The following is a 20468-nucleotide window of genomic DNA, read 5'->3' as shown; positions in this document are numbered from 1 at the left end:
AACACTTTTTTAAAATTTAAAACCAAGAAAAATGATTGGGTATTTTAAAGTTTCTCAGTTCTTTTCTTTGGGACATGTAAGTGATTCATGGTCTTGATTACTCTTTAAGGACATGAGAATTGGTTAACACATCTTCCTTTAAATTTTATGTTATCACAAAAGGGGGGTGGGCTTTCTTTCTAAGTGGGTTTGTGTCAGTTGCACTTAAATATATTTGGAGGTCATTTTCATTTCTTTGGTGTGGTTTAAAATGGACCTGAGTAATTACCTCTGTATAGTAATACCCTAACCTTGGTACTATTTAAAATGCTGTCTTCTGCTCTATATGGGAGTTTGAACATTTATCTGTACACATGGCGTCTCAAGGAGCATGCTTGTTAGCCCATCAAAACTACAGATAGACTTCTTGGTCTAGACACTTTGTGCTCATCTTACAGCTCTCTCCTGTCAGCATAGTCTTTTTTGTTTGTTTGTTTTAACCCATATCTTAGAATTGATACTAAGTATTGGTCCCTAGGCAGAAGAGTAATAAGAGCTAGACAATGGAAGATAAGAGACTCGCCCAGGGTCACATAGCTAGAAAGAGTCTGAGGTCATATCTGAACCCAGGACCTCTTGTCTATAGATCTGACTCCATCTATTGAGCCACCTAGTACAGTTTTTAGCCTAGACAAAATATTTTACATGTGCTAATAATCGATAATTGTTCCCCAAAACCTGTATTGGTGAACCCTATGGCACACATGCTGGAGGAGGCTGCTCCTTTCCACCACACCTGAGAACATGTCTGACGTGCCCCGCCCCTCTGCCCAGTGCTTCCTCCCTCCCTTGTTTGGGCTAACGCAGGGGCTCACATGCGGCATGAAGATGTAGTTTGGGGCCCTCTGTCTCTTTATAAGGTTCACCACCACTGCCCTAAACAGTATGAGAAGGATTATTCATTCATCTTCTGAATATCACTTGTTGCCTCAAATGTGGAAGACAAATCTTCTATTAAACTAGTATTAGTTTTATAATCAATTTTTAAAATACTTGCATGGTAATAAATAAAATCATAAAGGCTGAGGTGATAGAGTGGCTTTTCATGAGTTTATAAAATGATGTGTTTTTAGTGAAAATATTTGACAATCTCTTGAAATTTTTTCTTATTTTTGCCCCTCCCTCCTCTTTCCAATCATCTCAAAAGTCTTAGTGCAGTTTTAAGTTCATTTCTATGTTTTATAGTAGGTGAATTCCTAAAAGTCTTGAGTGAGTCAGCTTTTATAAATTGTTATGCTTTCCTTTCAGATAGTTATTATAAAAATGTCTGCTGCATTCTTAGGTGTGCTTTTTGTGGTGACCTGGGAGTTATTTTTTTTTTCTTTTGTCTCTGAAATTAGAAGTCCTAGGGGGACATGTAAAGAGTAGGCCTGTGGTCTCCACATGGAATCTCATCTGTTGCTCTCAGTGGAGCTTCCAGGGGCCCTTTCCTTTGGGTTAGAGAGACAGCCTGGATATTTTTCAGGGTTTGGTTTTTATTCTACCCCCGCCCCCCACTTTTAAAAGGCAAAAAGCAATAGTTTATATACCACCCTTTTCCATTTTGAGTTCAGTTACTTTTGTTTCCTATAGACTCAATAGTGGGACTTCTCTGGAAACTTGTCAGGTTCCCAATACATTATAACTACCACATATGGTTCCTCACCTCAAGATCTTAGAACTTTGACGGACCTTTGACACTGTCTAGTCTGACCCCCTCATTTTATATATGAGGAAACCATGGCCCAGAGAGGTTGAAGAGTGACTGACCCCAGGCCCCAAAGTAGATGGCAGGATCATGGGTTAAAGTTCTCATTCACTACTTCAAAATCCATACTGCTTCTTCCCAGGAGGACAATGAGAGGAGAGTATAGAAAAGGCATGGTAGTCTTTCCTTTTCCTAGGAAAGATGCATTTTGAAGTCTCTGAAGGAGTTACCTCAGCAGCTCCTTCCCCTATTGGTAAAGGGACCACATCTTCAAACCTTTTTGCAAATACATTAATTTGTTCATTTTTCCATGCTGTATTATCTTAAAATAAGGCTTGTCCAAAAGCAAAAAAAAAAAAAAAAACCCTAGTGGCTCACAAAATTGAATTTCCAAGGCAAAGAATTACAAATTATTCTTCAGCAGATGCCACAGAACCTTTGAATTATTTATAATTCTAGTTATTCATCTTGAGTATTACTCTTAGCACTTTGAAGGTTAGTATTTGTTTCCAAATGGCACTAAACAATATAGCCGTGTGATAGGCTAATAATGTGTGTTGCATTGTATTATTTATTTCCACATACAATAACTCCATTCATTTGGACCTGGACAGTTCAACTTCCCCTATCCTGTGGATACCATTTTTTTCACCTTTGTTCTTTGTTTATTCATAAATCATAGCCTCAGCATTGTCTTGAATTCCCCACTCCCATCGCCAATCAGTTAACAAATTTTGCCATTGGTGACATCACAATCTCTCTCCCATCCATGACTTTTAGGGCTGCCACCTTGGTCCAAGCCCTCCTCATCTTTCTCTTAGATTATCACAAGTCTCCTTGTGGGTCTCCCAGCCCAAGGCTCACCGTTTCAGTTACCCAAGTCATCTTCCACCAGCACAGATCGGACCATGCCGTTCCTCTCTCTCCTCATCCGACTAAAGCGGTACCTGTTGCTGCCTCTGGGATAAGCCATACACTCCTAGTTAGCCTTTAAAGCCCAGCACAACCTACTCTTTCTCTTGTCTTCTTTGCCTCATCCATTCTGCAATGTAGCCCTTCTCTCTGTTCTTCACACCTAACATTCCGTCTGCCCTCCCTGTGCCTTTACTCTGCCTGAAATGCTTTTTATCTTTTCCTCCAACTCATCGAGTCTCTCCTTTAAGGTGCAGCTTTGGCCCCATCTCCTGCATGAAGCCCTCCTGATAGCCTCCTGTTAGTGTCTTCCCTCCCGAAGTAGCTTGTATTGCACTGTTTAGTATATATTTGTATTTAGTAGCTTGATCTTCGGCTGGGCAGCGCTATATCCAGCCCGCAGTAAGGAGGTACTTAATACGTATTGAATGATAGACTGATAGGACCACAGTTTTAAAGCAGGAGGTCATCCAGTCCAGCCCTCTCGTTAAACAGAGGCTCAGAGAGGCTGTGACTTGCCCTGAGTCACAGAGCTGGGATATTATCTCATTTCCTCCAGCTCTCAATCCAAGACTCTTTACACCGTCTGTCGGTGAATCCTCGTTTGGTGCTTTTAAGCTTGCTGTCTCTCTTTCTTGCATGAAGACAGCTGAGTGAGACTTGGCTGAAACTCTATCGAGTGAATGATGAGATCTCGATCTGTTTTCACAAACCTTGGCCAGAGAGGTTCCAGTTGAATAGGGTTTCCTCACTTTGTTCTTCTTTTTTTCCCCTCTACTTTCCATTGGGTCCCTCTTTGAATTTTCTCTAATTAACATCTATTTTAGTTGGGGGGAAAAAAACAAACAAAAAACCCTTACATTTGCTCTGTAACTTACATTAAAGTGTAATAGTATTTTGTAAAAAAAACTTTAAAATTGCTTTGGCAATTTGTAATTCAGACTTAGCCAAAAGTTGGGCTTCTTGTATTTCCTCCCACCAGTTGTTTGGAATTAGTGAAGTATGACTCTACTCACTACCCTGATTCAGTCCAGCAACACCTTTAGACCTGCATGAAGACAGAAGACCTTACATGAGGCAGTAGGAGTGTTTGGGAATATTTAAGGTAATAACCTGAGAGGTGAGTCAAATTTCACATGAAATCTTGTTCACGATACTTAATTTGATGCATTTTGAGATCAATATTAAATATTGTGTCTTTTTAAAGAGGTTTTTTTTAAGGATTTGCAAATCTGTCTCTATTCCTAAGGGAAAAAAAAACTGATGTTATCATAAATCTTCACACTTCCATTAGGATTGTTTGTTTTGGATTGCTGAATTTCAGCTAGTCTACCTGCCCTCCAGCTAGTCTATTAAAAGAGTAAATTTTGATTAATCCAATACAGTGTTGCTAGAGGGGACAAGTAGAATCTTGGCCAATATATTTATTAGCCTTAAGTGAATTGGCTGCCTTTCAACATGTGTTATGAATTACCATAAAGGAATATAAGCTTATGTTTTGCAGTAGATTTAGTAGCAAGATGTTCTAGCAATTTAATTTTGAGCTTCTTAAAAATTTCACTCCAGATTAAATCTATACTCTTGCACATACTGTATTATGCTTTGAAACTCCAACTTTAAATTTTAACCTTAAAAATACTTTTTTTTTTCAAAAAATTTGGATATTTTTTATTGTTTCACTCTAAATCGTTGTTTACATGTTAAAGGTTTTAAAAAAATTAACATTATTTGTGCCCAAGCCTAATTATAATCTAGGAGTTCTAAATGCATTTTTTCCCAAAATCTGATAAGTTTCTAGTTATAGATTAGTAAATGGAACCATAGGATGACATTCTAGTGCTTTAGGATTAAAGAAGGAGGTAGGGTTTACAGGTTGACAACAGTGGCCCCATAAAATAGGCAGACTATTGAGAGGTAGTTTTCCACTTGTAAAAACATGTGGCTTCTTTTCCAGTTGAGTAACATTTTGTCTATGCGATGGGATGGCTCCAAACACATTCTATCTTAAAATTTAGAAATTCCCTTAGAAAAAAAAGGAATGAGCCAGTTGTTCATTTTGAATAGTCATATAATTTGGTTGGCCACCAAAATATCTAGGGATCTTTAACACAAATGTTGTTTGTACAGATCTGTCAGGTTCAGAGCATTGTGGCTTTATTGTCCATTGTAGCCTTGGAGTGGGACGGGCCATTTTTATTTCTTCCAACTTGTTCCACTGGAGCAGAAGTATGCCCCCACTAATTCCAAGTCCCCGTCCTTTTCCTAATCCTCATTCTCCTTGATCTCTGGATCCTTTGACACTATTGCTCACTGCTTCCTTGGTGCCCTCTTCTCTCTAGGTTTTTGGGACATCATTCTCTTCCTGGCTCTTCTCCTGCCTATCTGCCTGCTTCTTCTCTGCTGCCTTTGCTGCCTCCTCTCGGTCACATCCTCTAACCATGGGGATGCTCTTCTCCCTCTTTGTTGTTCCCCTTGACAATCTCATCAGCTTCCATGGATTTAATTACCATCTCTATGCAGATGAGTCTACCTAATGTGCCCCCAATCCCTCTGCAGTCTCCACATCTTATATCTCCAACTGCCTTTCAGACATTTTGAACTAGAAATTCATTATGTCCAAAACAGAATTCATTCTCTTTACCCCAAAATCCTCCCCAGTCCATAGCTTCTCTCTTACTCCCTCCCAGGCTCAGGTTCACCCTGTGGGAGTCATCTTGGAATCCTCCCTCCAATTCCCTATTGGAGCCCTTGCCAAGACCTGTCGGTTCCCTCTTTGCAGCGTCTCTCAGAATTCCCTTCTTTCTCCTGTGACGATGCCCCCCACCCTCCCCGTCCCAGTGTAGACCCTGGCCTGGATGTGGCCGATGGGTTCCTCTGCAGTGAGCCTCAGTGACGGGACTCCCGTTGGTCGTCTCCAGGAGCGAGGACAGAATCCCACCTGGTGTTCTTTCACAACCTAACCCCTTCCCATCTTTCCATTCTTCTTATGCTTTCCTCCCTGCCTTGGCTTCTAAAACCAGTGATGGGCTTCCTGGCTGTCCCATGAAAAAAACTGCCATCTCTGGCTTACAGTTGGTGTTTCATAAGTGTTTACTAGTTGATAATTAATTGCTCAAAATACCCACCCAAGTCGAATCATGAGGTGGAATTTGTTATCTGCCAAAGCATGGTTTTCTTTTAAAAAAAAAAGCCAAAAACAAACTTCGTGGGCTCTTTTGATTAATGAAAATTAATCTAAAGTTTTAAAATATTACCATGGATATCCCCAAATAGAAATTACTATTTATTTTTTATGAATACTTTAATGTATATGCTAGGAGTGTTTTGTGTGTGTGTGTGTGTGTGTGTGTGTGTGTGTGTGTGTGTGTGTGTTTGTTTCTGGATCAGTGCTATCTAACATGATTAATGATATAGCATTTACCTACCTTCAAAAATCAGAATTGATGACTGGGGAGATGAGGTGAGGTTAATTGCTGAAGATAAAACTAATGAACTAAAGAGCAGTTCTTTTAATGCATTAAGTAATTCCTGTGGCTTTAATGAGGGAGGGTTTTCTATGGTAATATATTCTAGCTACTTCCATGAGCTGCAAAATATATGACCTTCTAATGAATTCACACCCTCCCTGAATTTTATTAGCTCTCTCAAGGTGGAAAGAAAGTGTCATTGATCTCTTTTCCCACTTTGCTTTTGCAGGTAGCTGGGGCAAAGAATAGGGTAGAGAGTGTTTAAACATCTATATATTCACATCAAGATGAAGTTATGATAACTTTTTAGATTTGGTAACTTGGAAATGAATGAGAACCAAATGAGGATGATGTAGTGTGACTTATAGATCTATATCCTTGGAAGAATAATTAGATCCTTTATTTGTTCCCACACCTTTATTGAATTGATAGTTTGTATTGCCATTTTGAAGGAGATCAAGTACTTGGGTGATTCTGGACAAGTCACTTCTCTCCATGTCCTAATTAAAATGCAGATATTGGACTCACTGATTTCCAGTGTCCCTTCTGGCTCTATCTATGTGATCCTAAGTACTGAGGCAGGAATAGAGAGGTAAAGAAGGTGGTTAATGGAATCAGTCTAAAGCCAGTCCTAAGGAGCAAAAAGCCTTGTAGCCTTATTCATACATTCACATCATTTCTCCCAATACAGTGGGACCATTTTAGGGTCTCCAACCTTTGCTTCTTTGTGTATTTGAAAAAAGTCTGGACCCCGTACGCTGGCACTGACCTTCCTCTCCTTTCTCTGCTGCTGTGGGCTGGTAGGATGACAACTTGGGCTATTGAGAGTGACAGACAGAGCTGGGCAACTATCTTGTCCAAGATGTTCTCAGAAGAGCTATAAGGAAAAGCAAGCACTCCCTCTCAACTGCTTACAGACACTACCATTAAAATGGGAAAAAAGTCTCAATGATTTGTAAAGATTCTCTCCTATACAGTGTTATGTTTGAATTTTATATTGAGTATATATTTATTTAAAGTGTCTCCAAAGAATAAAATAGCTCACTGGAGAAGCCAGGGGACTTAGGGTGGCTAGGTAGGGCTCCACCTTTTTTTTGACTAGGGGGTTGGGGTTAGGGGTAGAAGATAAAAAATGACACCTGGAGAAGATCAGGATTCAGACCCTGTAGGTGTGGCATGAATCTTTAATCAGCTGATTGGCTTTTTCACTTGTGCATTTGGTTAACTGGGACATTCCTTTAAGTCTCATTGCCATCCTTGATGGTCATGTGCTTGACTTTTTGTAAAATGACATTTTTGTTTAAATATATTCACTTTTTCGGTGCTAGGATTGGATAGATTATCTCCACCTTCTGTAGTGTCTTCAGCCTTAATTACAGCTTCCATATGGACAGTGAGAAAACTTGCTCATGGTGCCTTACCATTGTCCTTCCATCCTCCGCTGAGAGGCGAGGGGACAAATGCCCGCAGATAGCTGTCATTCAGCAGATAGGTAGCCAGGATAATCCAGCTGTATTTCCTTTGACTCTGTGGGGCGGCATTTTAAACCAGCGACTAGAGTAAAAGTCCCACAGATCACTGGCAGCTGTTCGAGCCTTTTGGAAATACCCGGTCCCTGCTTTTCAGACGCTGCAAACCCACTCCTGCGAACCTGGGAAACTGTTGCAAGTAGGAATGAAAAGAACCTTGCCCGTCGCTTCCTTGCCCTGGCCAGGATTCTCCTGCTTTGGCATGTGTGTCATTGCATGCTGTTCTCTGACCGTGCCTTCTCTTATATTCTCTTTGTAACTTTGAAGACCTTTTTCTATCTGGCTGTTGACTTGGTGCTCAAGAGGGACAAGAGGGAAGATGCTCCCTGGTAGGAGGGAGTGATGGTTGGTAGCAGATGGCCCCTGGCCAGAAGAGGAGCTTCTTTTAGTCTTTGCTAGGAGAGGAGGGGCTCACGATTTAAGGACTTTGAGTTTCTTTTTTCTTTCATTATGTGTGACCAATTTAGGCTGTGTATCCTGTTTTGACTATGTGAAATGATGGGCATATATAGCCGTGGCAGGGTCTTAGACTCTGGCATAGGTCATAGAAGAGACCACTTTGACCAGACTGGTCACGAACCTTTCTCCTGGCCTCTGTGTGTTTCCTGGTTTCCGTATTCTGCTTTCCTTAGGTGCCTCTTACATTAAACGAGTTTCTCCAATTTAAGCCAGTATGGAGGCCTGCTTCATGGAATCTGGACTCAGACCATGTCATCTATTTTTCTTGCCTTCTCTTATAGACTTAGGTGGGTCTCATTCAAAATTCTCTCCTTGTATTAGTAGATGGGTACATTTCCTCTCTGTTTTCTTCCTGACAATCTACAGTAGTGTGTCTGACTGTGTGTGTGAAGGTAGTTGAGAGAGAGAGAGAGAGAGAGAGAGAGAGAGAGAGAGAGAGAGAGAGAGAGAGAGAGAGAGAGAAATCACAAAGCTTCTCAGCATTTTCCCATAGTGGGAACCCTATGCCAAGTAACTTTTCTGTGATCAAAATTGAACTCATTTGGATACTAAAGTCATTCTTTTAGCTTAGGAAAGGCTGTACAGCCGTCTCCATATAAAGTATACTTCTCTGGTGTCCTGTCCCATACTATATGTTCCTTAGTCTTTTTCTTCTTTTATTTTTTTACACATTGATACAATTTTTAATAATTGTTTTCTGAAAAATTCTGATGCATGTTTATTCTTTCACCATCTTCTTCCCTCCCCAGGATAGAAGGTAATTTATATGCCTTACATATACTAAGATATAATATTTATTTCCATGTTCATCAATCAAAAACATATATATATATATATATATNAGAGAGAGAGAGAGAGAGAGAGAGAGAGAGAGAGAGAGAGAGAGAGGAGGGAGGGAGGGAGTCAGAGAGGGAGAAGAATCTCTTTCTAGATTTTCTAAATTGAATGTTTTCTAATAGAATCTGTCTCTCTGTTTTCTCTCTGTCTATCCCTGGCTCTCCTCCCACCTCCATTTTTCTTTTCTGATCACTTTATTGGAAGTCACTCTCCTCTAGTCCCTTTGTTGTCTGAAGTATTTAGGAGACTAAAGTAAATGCAAAGTGGACTTTGTTGGAATTTTTTGTGAGAAAACAAGACAAAAGGAATCTTTGGGAATAAAACATTGTACCTTTGATTTTGATTTCCTCTTTGATTTGCTACTACATCTTGGCTTTTATGTCCTTGAAACCCATGTGATGATTGAAATTATTTGGTGATTTTTCACACCTAACCCCCCCTGTCCCTGAAGCCACCCTAGGCACATGCTCCTTGGGACATTCATTTCAATTTTTCAGATATCCTTGAAAATCTGTATTATAAATGCAACATTCTTCCTAATCTTTTTTTCTTTTTCAGATATCACTGTTTTTTTTTTCATCACATTAATACATATTCATTCTTATGTTAACTAATGTAAAAGCAGGAATTTGAAATTTTGCAAATGGGCTTTTTTCAAATAGCTCATCTTTTTTCCCCAGATGTACATTAAAATTATTGAAAAAACAGCAATGATTTTCATCCTCTTTGCTCTAAATGGCTTTATTTATTAATGTCTGGTTAAATTTGTGCTTTCATGCAGATGAAGTATATGTATATCTCCATATACAGTTTGAGTTTATGGTTATTGAGTAAATTTTAAATTTATCTGACTTGATGGGAAAGTAGAATTCTCTGTATGGACTTAGTAACATTTTAACAAACTTGTACTAAGATACCTTCTGGAACTTGGAACACCCCAAAGTACAATTGCTGATACAAAGAGATACTTTCAGTTTGTACTCTTTTCAGGATGTGATTTCTACAAGAATGAAAAATTTATATACAAGTTCCTTGATGAAAAAACGCAAATATATGTATATAATATATATTACCCCTAATTTGAAGGTTTTCTCATTTCTTTCCAAATGCCAAAAAAATACTATCTAATATTTTTGTTATGAGAATTCTGCTTGTTTTAAGCTTTGTAGTTATTTTGTAAATCTAGTAAGACTGAGCTGTGTGTGAAGTGTTGGGGGAGGGGGGAGATATTTAATAAATCTGCTGTGTCATGAATAAATTCAGTTGTAACATTTGTCATGACTTTTAAAAAGGAGTAAAGAGTTTTAGGTTATTATTATTTTTTTTGCAGACACTTTATGCATTTTAGTCAAAGATTTCACTGGATATACATTAAAATTGTTGTGATATAAGAAAAGACGTTTGTGTAATATTATTTAATCCATGGCCCAAAAATTTGTAAAGTTGGGCACTTCAGTTTTGAGCTTTGAAAAATTCTGTTTCTTACTGTCTGATTCATGCCAGGATATTGTTTTTCAAAGTTCATTTTCCCACCTATATGTCACCTTTTTTTTTTTTTCCCTAGGAGGTTCTTGAGCATGGAGACTCACATTCCTCTCTGAAGATTTTTTTTTTTTTTTCCTGGCTAAAGCAAGGCTTGGAAAAAGTACTGTGGGGTACTGAGTGAGTTTGAGAGCCAGGCCTAGAGACAGGAGGTTCTGGATTCAAATGTGACCTCAGACACTTCCTGGCTGTGTGACCCTGGGCAAGTCATTTAACCCCCATTGCCTGGTCCTTACCACTCTTCTATCTTAGAACCAATACACAGTGTTGATTCTGAGATAGAAGATATGGGTTCAAAAAAGGCAGTTTGACAAGGACAGTGAAGTAAAGGCCATGTAGTCTGTCATGATTTTCTCTGGAATTTCAGCTGAGGAAAATGGGGGAATATAGTTATAAAAGGAACAATCTTTTGTGATAGGAAGGCCAAGTACTGCTGCTTTCTTTTTTCTCACCCCTGCTTGCTCCTATTTTTTGTACCCCTCTCTCCCTCTCCCACTTCTGAATCCCATTTGGGAAATGATCTTGCTTTTAGAGGTTCTTCTCTTGAAAAGGGGCTCTTCCTTTGGAAAAATAAATTTTCTGATAATCCCCAGCTCTAGAACCACCCCCACCCCCCAAAAGCTTCACTTCGACATTGCAGAGAGGCAGATTTAGACTCGTTACAAGGAAAAACTTAACCAATAATTAGAATGTCTAGATCCATCAGAAGCATTTCTCATGTGCCTGATACACAGCAGGCAGGATGAGAGATCATCGTCGGAGCTTTGCCCTCCGGGAGGATTTGGTAGGGAGGGATTCCAGCGTAGGAGGCTGCTCAGGTCCTTTTCTAGCTCGCATTCTGGGACCTCTTCCTCTAGTTAGCTAAAGGACCCCCGGATTCTCAGGCGCCTCACTCTGGGCCTTTATGGTCACACGCAGGCTTTCCAGGGCTCCGCTTGTCTCCAGGCAGGGGTGGTCCAGTCAGCTGCCAAGGTTTGTCTTTGCTGTCCTGGCGTCCGGCCGTCCCTCCCCTTCTCCCCCCCCCCTCCCCCGCTCCCTCAGGGCAGGAGGGGGGTGGTTTTCCCTTTCCCACTTGGATCTCCTGAGCTCCTGCTGGGCACGGACTCTCTTTGCCTGTCTCCAAGCAGTGCCCGTCACTTAATAAAGAATAAATGTGCCTGATGGGGACCCCAGGCCCACGCTCCCAAGCACAGGAAAGGCTTCGTGTTTCGGAGCTTCCCTGTGGTCAGGACTGACTTCCCCAGCCTCCGGGTGGCAGGCATCGGCTTAGATTTTCCTGGAATTCAGAGCGGGTAGAGAAGGCGCCCCGGGAGAGAAAGGACGCCGGGTGTCTCCCGCTCAGCATGGTCCGGTGAAGCTTCCCCTTCCCTTCCCTGAGCCTGCCCTCGAGAGCTCGGTGTGGGCCGCGGCGTTTGGCTGAGGGTTCCCAGCCGGCTCCTCATTTCCGTCATTTCTGGGTGACCTGTCAAGGGGAAGGCGGGGGACAGGGAATGGGTGGGCCAGTCGATCACGTGGAGGAGCATTTAAAGACATTTTAGTGTGAAGTGGGCCACGTCCAGGGGAGGGAGAGGCAAAAGACCGTCCCTGCTCGCTTGCTGCTCGCAGCCGAGTGGGGAAAATACGCGGACAACCAGGTAAAACAAGGCGTCTCCTGGCTAAATGGGGGCCATTCCGGACGGAGCCCCTCGCATTAGGGAGGCTGGAAGGGGAGATGTCGGACAGCGTTCTGGGCAGAGAAGTCTTCTCCCCCAAGGTATTCCCCTCCCCATCAAAATGGCAGCGTGTCTGCGGGCCGCTGAAGATGTCTGGCATTTTATATCTCCCTCTTCCTCCATCCGGATAGGAAGTAAGGACTTGCATTTATTGTATTTGGGGGCTTCTAGGCACTGCAGGGCTAGAGCCCCCTGGCGGCGGAGTTCCGTGTATTATCTCCGTTTTGTTGTTCAGTCCCAGGCTGGCCATACGGTCCAGGTGGCCTTCTTGGAGGAGATACTGTAGTGGTTGGCCACTTGCTCCCGTGGATTAAGGCAAACAGAGTTTAAGTGACTTGCCCAGAGTCACATGCTAGTAAGTGTCTCAAGCCCTCGCCTCCATTTATTCCCTTAGCTGCTCCTATCTCCGTTTTAAGCGTTAACTTAGAAAAAAACACAGCACTATTAAATAGTCATAAAGCTACTCTTTAATCCAGGGAAAGGGGGAACTGGGCTGATTAGGCCTGTTATGCAGAGCTGCACCTTATGCAGAGTGAACTCTGCTTGCTCTGCCCCCAGACCCCCTGGGCTGGGAGTGACACTGTGCTAGATGACAACTCCAAGGAACAAAGGAAATTGGGGAACTTATATACCATTTGGGAAGATTCAGGGGCCCAGAAAGATGATAGACTTTATACTGGTTAGGATGGGATTTACCATCAAGCTTGGGAAAGGAATCCTAGCCAGAGGCTAGGGTGTAGGGGAAGGGGCTGCTTACACTAGGGATGGTCCCTGCCCAGAGATGCCCACCGGGGAAAGGGTCTTTGATACAATGGGGAAGACTATCCAAGACAAAAGGGTATTTAGCATTTACCCTGGGGTCCATTATTCAGTCTGCAACTGCTAGCCAGAGATTCCCTTCTGGGTGGATTCTCAGGGGAAAAGGGAACAAGCATAAGCTTTGGGGGTCTCCAACCTACAAGCTATTTCTAAAACTTGGGGTTCATCAGATCTCACTAAGCCACAAGTTTGGGGTCTCTAGATTCCATGTCGACAACAGATGAGAAAACTAAAGCTGGTGAGATGAGTAGTTTGAAGGCAGGTTTCTGTCCATAAGCCAGCATGTTTTCTAACTGCCATATTGAAGACTGGAGAGAATGTGTGGGCATAGTTCCTGGGGTGGGGGTGGGGGGGTAAGGGGGCCAGCAGGTACCCTCCCCTTACTCTGGGGACCTGGACTAGGGGTACCCAAACTCTTTGTGGGACTCCTCACCTCTCAGACCTCTCTTCTTGTTATAGGGGTACAAATGGTGAACCCCTGGGTTCGGGAAGGAAACCATTCTCAAGGATGAGAGGACTCCAAACTTAGCTTAAAAGTAAAAAGAAGGATTTATTAGTAAGATAGGATTAATGGCCAGCAAGACAGCATGAATGGAGCAGCCATGGGAGGCTCCCCCTGAATCCCTCAATCCTGGGGATTATATACTTTTACAATTGTGGGGACGTGATGCTGTGTCATGATGAGGATGTGATTCTAAAGTGGTAAACACTCAGGTATTGGGGATGGTTGGTCATCTGATTGGGGTCTGCCTGGAGACATAGGGGGTGACCCTCATAGTTTAGGGGACAGATGGATGTCTGAGATACAACTTGATGTTATGGAGGAGGTGTATATCTTTGTCTATCTCTACTTTAAGGAATTCCAAGGACAATGGTCTTTGCCTCAGGAGTCACCAGGGCAGGAAGGGGGAAGGGAATTTCCCTGTTCACAGCCTGAGTTGTGGGGTACAGGGTCCCTGCCATCTCTGCACAATGCTCATGTCAAGATGAACTGCTGTATTCTGTGATTCAGAACAAATCTCTCATTGAAAGTGAGATATTTGGGGACAACTGGGTGGCTCAGTGGATTGAGAGCCAGGCCTAGAGATGGGAGGTTCCTGGGTTCAAACCTGGCCTCAGACACTTCCTAGCTGTGTGACTCTGGGCAAGTCACTTAATCCCCATTGCCTAGCCCTTACTACTCACTCTTCTCCCTTGGAACCAATACACAATATTTGATTCTAAGGTAGTGTTAACTTAGAAAAAACACAGAACTATTAATTGGTCATAAAATCACTCTTTAATCTAGGGAAAGGGGGATGAGGGCTACCTGGCCTCTTTTGCAGAGCTGCGCCTTGTGCAGAGTCTAAATGAACACTGCTTTGCTCTGCTCCCTGATCCCCCTGGGAGTGCCACCATGCTAGATGACCACTCCTAGGGACAAAGGAAATTGGGGAACTTATATACCCTTTGGGAAGATCCAGGGGCTGGGAGAAAATGATTGACATTATACTGACAGGATACAATCAGGCTAGAGAAAGGGATCTTAGCTAGAGGCTAGGGTGTAGGGGGAAGGGGCTGCTTACACAATGGATTCTAAAGGAATGGTCTCTGCCCAGGTAGTTTTCCTGGGAAGGGTCTTTGATACAATGGGGAAGACTACCTAGGACAAAAGGGTATTTAGCATTTACCCTGGGGTCCATTATTCAGTCTGCAACTGCTAGCCTGAGATTCCCTTCAGGGTGGATTCTCATGGGAACTGGGAACAAGCACAAGCTTTGGGGGTCTCCAACTTACAAACTATTTCTAAACTTGGGGTTCATCAGATCTCACTAAGCCACAAGTTTAGGGACTCTAGATTCCATGTCGACAGTAGGAAGGTAAGGGTTTAAAAAAAACAACATTCTTATCTAAGTACTTTTAGGTTGTGTGTTCTTGAATCCAAGCACAGGTCAATCTAGCCTCATCTTAGCCTCTTGGTTTCCTTCAAATTCCATCTAAAATCCCACCTTTTATAGGAAATTTTTGCCCCCCTTCTCGCTTAGCCATATTTGTTGCATGTTGAAGATGAGCTAGACTGTACAGTTCGGCGTTCTTTGTCTCCTTAGTGCTCACCACAGTGTCTGGCAGCGAGTAGGTGCTGTCCACTTGGATTCTAGAAACCCCAATCTTGAGATCTTGAGAACTCCAAGTTTGTAGCAGCCCCCAAGTCTTACCTTGTCATTTCTCTAGGAGGGAAGTCCCCACTTCACAAGTTTCAGACTAACAATAGACCTTGATGTGCTTTCCTGGGGGAGCCAGGACCTCCCATCCAGGGTCCCTGTAGTTTCTCCCTTTTGTGTCCACTGTCAAGCAGCAGCCTCTCCCTGATAATCCTGTCTGGGACGCCTCAGGAGACTTAGTAAAGCCCCCCTTCCTCAGTTCCCCAAGAGGTATCAAAGTTCCCTGAATTATGTTTTTCTTTGGAGCTGTCGTCTAGCAGGGTGGCACTCCCCAGGATAGGTAGCCAGAGCAGCCTGAGTAGCCAGGGCCTGGGGGGAGGGGTTCTGTGTTTTTTGGCCTGACTCTGTGTGGAGGCCTAAGGATTGCACCTAATTCCTCTCCTGATGAAAGATGTGGTATTTCTGACTATTTAATAATAGTTCTGTGTTTTTTCTAGTTTAATAGCACGTAATGAATGTTTTTTGACTGACTGATATGGATTTGACCAGTTCTCAAGCAACTTGTAAATGACAGGAAAACAGGCAGGTTGTTTTTCTGCATCCATCAGATATTCAGTCTATAATCCAGTAACCTTCTGTAGGGTATTGAGTACTGGGAGAGGGAAGATGAATATCAGGTACCACTAAACTACATTACTCTGATCAGTGTTCAAGATACATTTCTGTGCATCAATCAGTCTGAACTGTATGACCTAAATCAGTGATGGGCAAACTACAGCCTATAGGCCAGATAAGGCCCTCTGAAATGTTCTATCCTGTCATGCCACATTATTCCTAATCTGATGAATACAATGAGTAGGATACAACACAATGAAACTTTGAAAGAGTTGCCTTAGAAACAGACTGACAGATGAGCATTTTCTTTCCTTTGGCCCCCTCTTTAAAAGTTTGCCCATCACTGGGCTAGACATTCTTTTCCTTCCTCAAGTGCATTGTATATAATTAGAGTGTTTGCTTGAAAGATCATCACTGTAGGAGTCCAGGCATATACTAATCGTGATATTATTTTAGGGGGTGCTCAAAAAGCTGAATTGAACCATAACCTTGTCAGATTCCTAACCTTTACTGGAGGCTCCTCTCTGGGAAGGCTGGTCAGTTATCTCAGTCTACTTGTTTTGCCAATAACAATCAATAAACACCTGTATCAAACAAGCTGAGATGCCTTAGGCCCTATGAACTCCTGATATGGGTGTTCTCTATACCTACTGTCTTAGGATGAGGATTACCTCATAATGTTAATGTATCAGACCACTTATCTAATCATTTTTCTCTTCCCCTTCTACTGTAGTAACCCCGGTAAAAACACCAGTAGGTCAGCTAAGGGTGAAGCTCTTGACCACCAGAGCTCTGAACCATCAGAGCTCTATCCCACCAGAGCTAACTCTGGCCGACTATTTCTTGTTGGAACTGTCTTTGTCTTTGTGTCTTTATTCTCGCCTTATGCTCTCCTTCCCTTAGACTTTAACCCATTTTTCTCTCAGTCCCTGGTTCCCCTTTCTGAGTGTTCTACCCACTAGGAACTCTTGTGAAGTAGGTGGACGTCTTCAATAACTGATTAAGGTGAGTTTTGCTGAGACAAATGATGGTTTGTCTTACTTATGATTTAATTTATGCATATGGATCAAGGTTCCCCCCACCCCTCTCCCTCAACTAGCAAATTACTGAAAAACCAAACAGGTAAATAACAATGACACATTTTGAGGTGCAGATAGCATGCTTTATTTCAATGCTACTTTCTCGAGGAGGTTCAACAATTACAATTAGCGATCATTTATTTCTAATTGAAAAAAACTACATCAGATTGAAGTCAAGGGCATTTTTTACTGGTTCAACAGCAGCCTCTTGTGTTGGCTTTTTGTTTTCTCTGCTGTGGCTCATTGCTTAGTTGCCCAAATTTTAGGTGTAAGAGAATTCTAATACTACCACACAAACACAATTATTGCACCCTAGGAACCTCCAGGAGTGGGCACTGCTTCTGCATTGGAAAACCTGAACATCTTGGTTAAATGAGGGAATGGCCAGGAGATGTTACTTTTTCAAGCTGTCCAGGCAGTCCTCATGCCAGAAGCAGTACAGAAGAGTGAACAAAGTGTTGGCCGCTTACACTTTGTCCTGACCAATAGATTAAGTCGAATGAAAATTCTGAGTGTGACATAATCAGAAGGAATGTGAGGCATTCCAGTGATGTCTACAGGAGGGTATTTGCAAACATCACTAATGCCTTACATTTCTGATTCAGTAAATATTTGTGCATGTTTTAGGTGACAAGAACAGCATTATCTCTTAGGTATAAGAGCATCTTCAGTGGGGAATCTCTCTACCCACTGAGGCTTTCTTAGACATCAACACTTTGTTGAGGCACAAAGATTAGTTAAATGTTGAGCAGGGTATTCGTTTCATGAGAAACTTTCTCCTACCAACGGTTAGTTCCATAAGTTGCATTGTAAAATGTCACTAAATAAATGGTACAAAACTTGATAACCGTCACTTCGGCTATATACAGTATGTACATGTCAATAAGAAATGTATAACGTTCTTAAGTTAACCATAATGACAACAAGTTATGTATTACTTTGGCCTTTGTCTCATTTAGATCGATAAAAAAATACTTTTTATATTTACAGATCAGAAAGTTTAGTCCATGTGAAGCAGTTCTATTTAGTCCATGTGAATCACTTGCAAAAAGTCAAGTGTAAATATAAGAGCCCAGGCTCTCTAAATTGATCTAATATTTATATTCACAGTGGCAGAGTCAGATCCAAATTCATTCCCTAAGCTCAGGGTGTAAAGTCCACCATCCTTCTTTTGCACATCCATGATGATCAGAGTTGTGAGGTCGTCAGTGGTTTCAATATGGAATCTGCCTTGTTGTTCTTGATTTTGGATTTTTCTTCCACCATAGGACCATGTTATTTCAGGAATGGGTTCTCCCGTAAAAGCACAGGCTAGTGTTAAAACCTTGCCTTCATCAATGCTAATATCAGATGGAAGAGCTTCAATTTTAGGTGGAATTCCTTTATGGAAGAAGAAAAAGGTTTATGTTTATTTTGGTTAAAAGTAGTGATTAACTTTCTACCAAATATTATTCTAGGCCACTAGATTTTTCTATCTCTACCAGAAATTATATTGCTCACCTCTTATACCTGCTTTAAGCATTCTACTAGTTGAACTTTCCAGTTGTGTCATACTAGATTTTCCCATAGAACTTCTGGAACTCATCTCTACAAAAGACTCTTGCATGGAAGACATGCTTTGGGCAGACATGCTTGCAAATTTCATTTCAGTCATGCTGCTAGTGCTGCTACTGCTGAAACTGCTGAAGGATGCCTCTTGCTTAGAGGCAGACATTTGAACAGACTGAGAAGAGAAAATTCCTTGCATGCTTGTATCATCACTTGTCCTCAGTACTACCTCTTTTGAAGGTTCTTCCACTAGAGCTGTGGAGCATAGCAAAGACACAATGAAACATCAATGGCATCCAGTTAATTGGTGACATCAGACACTGACTTACAGAAATGGAAAAACAAAAAAGACTTTGCTGTTGAAGCGTAAGCAGATACACTGAGGACCATCGAAAGCTGTCCCAAACCTTACAAGCCTTGGAAAAAGGAATCCTTAAATGGCCAGCGTTATATTAAGTGCAAGTATACCGTGGGTCACTGGCGGGGTGGGAACTGATTAAGCATAAAGAGAACATCATTATATCATACATTTTTGCAGTAGGTGTTAAAGGACATTTTGTAGCACTTTATTTTGAAATGCGACACAAAACTTTACTTAGGTTTTAAAAAAAGTATGATTAAATGCATGAATCATTACAGAATGCCTGTATGTAAAATATCTCATCCAACAATCAAACTCGGGGCATATGCATTCCTCTGTATGCATGTGATAAAAAAGGCACTGATGAATCAAAGGACATTGACAGAAGAACACTTACGGAGCACTGTTAAGGATGCTGTGGCAGAACATTGTCCGTGGAAATTTTTGGCTTTTATTGTATATTTTCCACTGTCAGTTACTGCTGCATTTCGAATTTCAAGAGAATATGCATTTTTGGAGCGGCTTACTCTGACATTTGAAGAAACAGAAATCTAAGAAAGAAAAACATTTTATTACGATCCTCAGGAAACAAAGATGGTCTTTATTCTCAAAAACAAAGTAGCCCTAAAGAACTTACTGGCAGGTTGTTTTTAAACCACTCAATTTCAGGGGATGGATCGCCACTGATTTCACAAGAAAAGAGGACATTTTGTCCTTCGTTCACATTTTGTGACTTGGGCTGGGTGATGAAGACAGGGGCATCTAAGCGCTCTTGGCACAGCATCATGTCAAACTGGCACTTGATGATCCCTTGGCTGGTTTTTCCCACACAGGTAAGTATTCCTTCATCCCTGTGGCTGGCTTTCTTGATGGTTAAGGTATGATCATTGCCAGACACCCCATATCTATAATCTTCTGAGTTCGTAAGCTCCACACCATTCAGTATCCACCTTACTTCAGAGGCATCAGCAATGTTAGCCTTTAGAGTAATTTTCTGACCCTCAGATATGCTCATCTGAGTGGAAGATGCTTTAATTTCAGCATGAGCTCTGATTTCTTCTGATGCCTGGGTCTTTTTCACAATTTCCTCATGGACAACTGATTTTTCCAGTGAGGCTGCTTCTGATTTCTTGATTTCTTCAGAAATGAGTGCCTTTGAAAATTCCTCCTTGAGAGATGACTTCTCATGAGACATTGTTTCTGATTTCTGGATTTCTTCAGAAGCCATAGCCTTTTGTGTAACTTCTTGGGCAACTGCTTTTTTCTGAGAGGCCATTTCTGAAGTCTTTTGTGTAGTAATTTTCTTTTCCTCTTCTTTAGTATCTAGAAAAGAAAATTCTCTATATTGGTATTACTTTGTAAAATTGGAAACAAATTTATTCTTTAGTCTTGTGTGAAATGTTTATGGCCAAAGAAAACTTGCAAAATTGAGGGCACAAGAGAACCCAGGTCTCTCTGGACCAAAAATCATCAAATGCTCATGTAGATTAATTTAATGGAGAATTCAATGTAAATGTGATCACTTAACAAAAATGCCTTTAAAAAAGGACATATATGATGAAGAAAAAAAGAGAAATATTCTAAATGAAGGTTTTAGTGCAAGGGGCTCCTTGGTGAACTTGTTTTTAAAAAATATATATTTTAGTAACTATAAATAGAAGTGATTTCATTTATAGTCCTATGTATTTTACTTATACATTTAAAAACATTATTTTGAGAAG

The 20468-nt window shown here is 41.5% G+C and overlaps 1 protein-coding gene across 1 annotated transcript in view; it reads right to left on the bottom strand.

The window, feature by feature from the left end:
- Positions 1-16899: 16899 nt before the first annotated feature.
- TTN (titin) overlaps positions 16900-20468 on the bottom strand; it is a 328387-nt gene continuing 324818 nt past the window's right edge. Inside the window, exons 312-315 of the mRNA XM_044669742.1 lie at positions 19385-20070; positions 19145-19298; positions 18339-18641; positions 16900-18218 (exon numbers count right to left, since the gene is read on the bottom strand). Coding sequence (XP_044525677.1) covers positions 17920-18218; positions 18339-18641; positions 19145-19298; positions 19385-20070 — 1442 coding nt within the window. The 3' untranslated portion in view covers positions 16900-17919. The remainder of the gene's footprint in view (positions 18219-18338; positions 18642-19144; positions 19299-19384; positions 20071-20468) is intronic.

This window comes from Gracilinanus agilis, chromosome 3 (genome assembly GCF_016433145.1).
Source record: "Gracilinanus agilis isolate LMUSP501 chromosome 3, AgileGrace, whole genome shotgun sequence".
Lineage (NCBI taxonomy): Eukaryota > Metazoa > Chordata > Mammalia > Didelphimorphia > Didelphidae > Gracilinanus > Gracilinanus agilis.
Note: the sequence above shows the minus strand (reverse complement) of the source record. Positions and strands in the feature narration are given on the sequence as shown.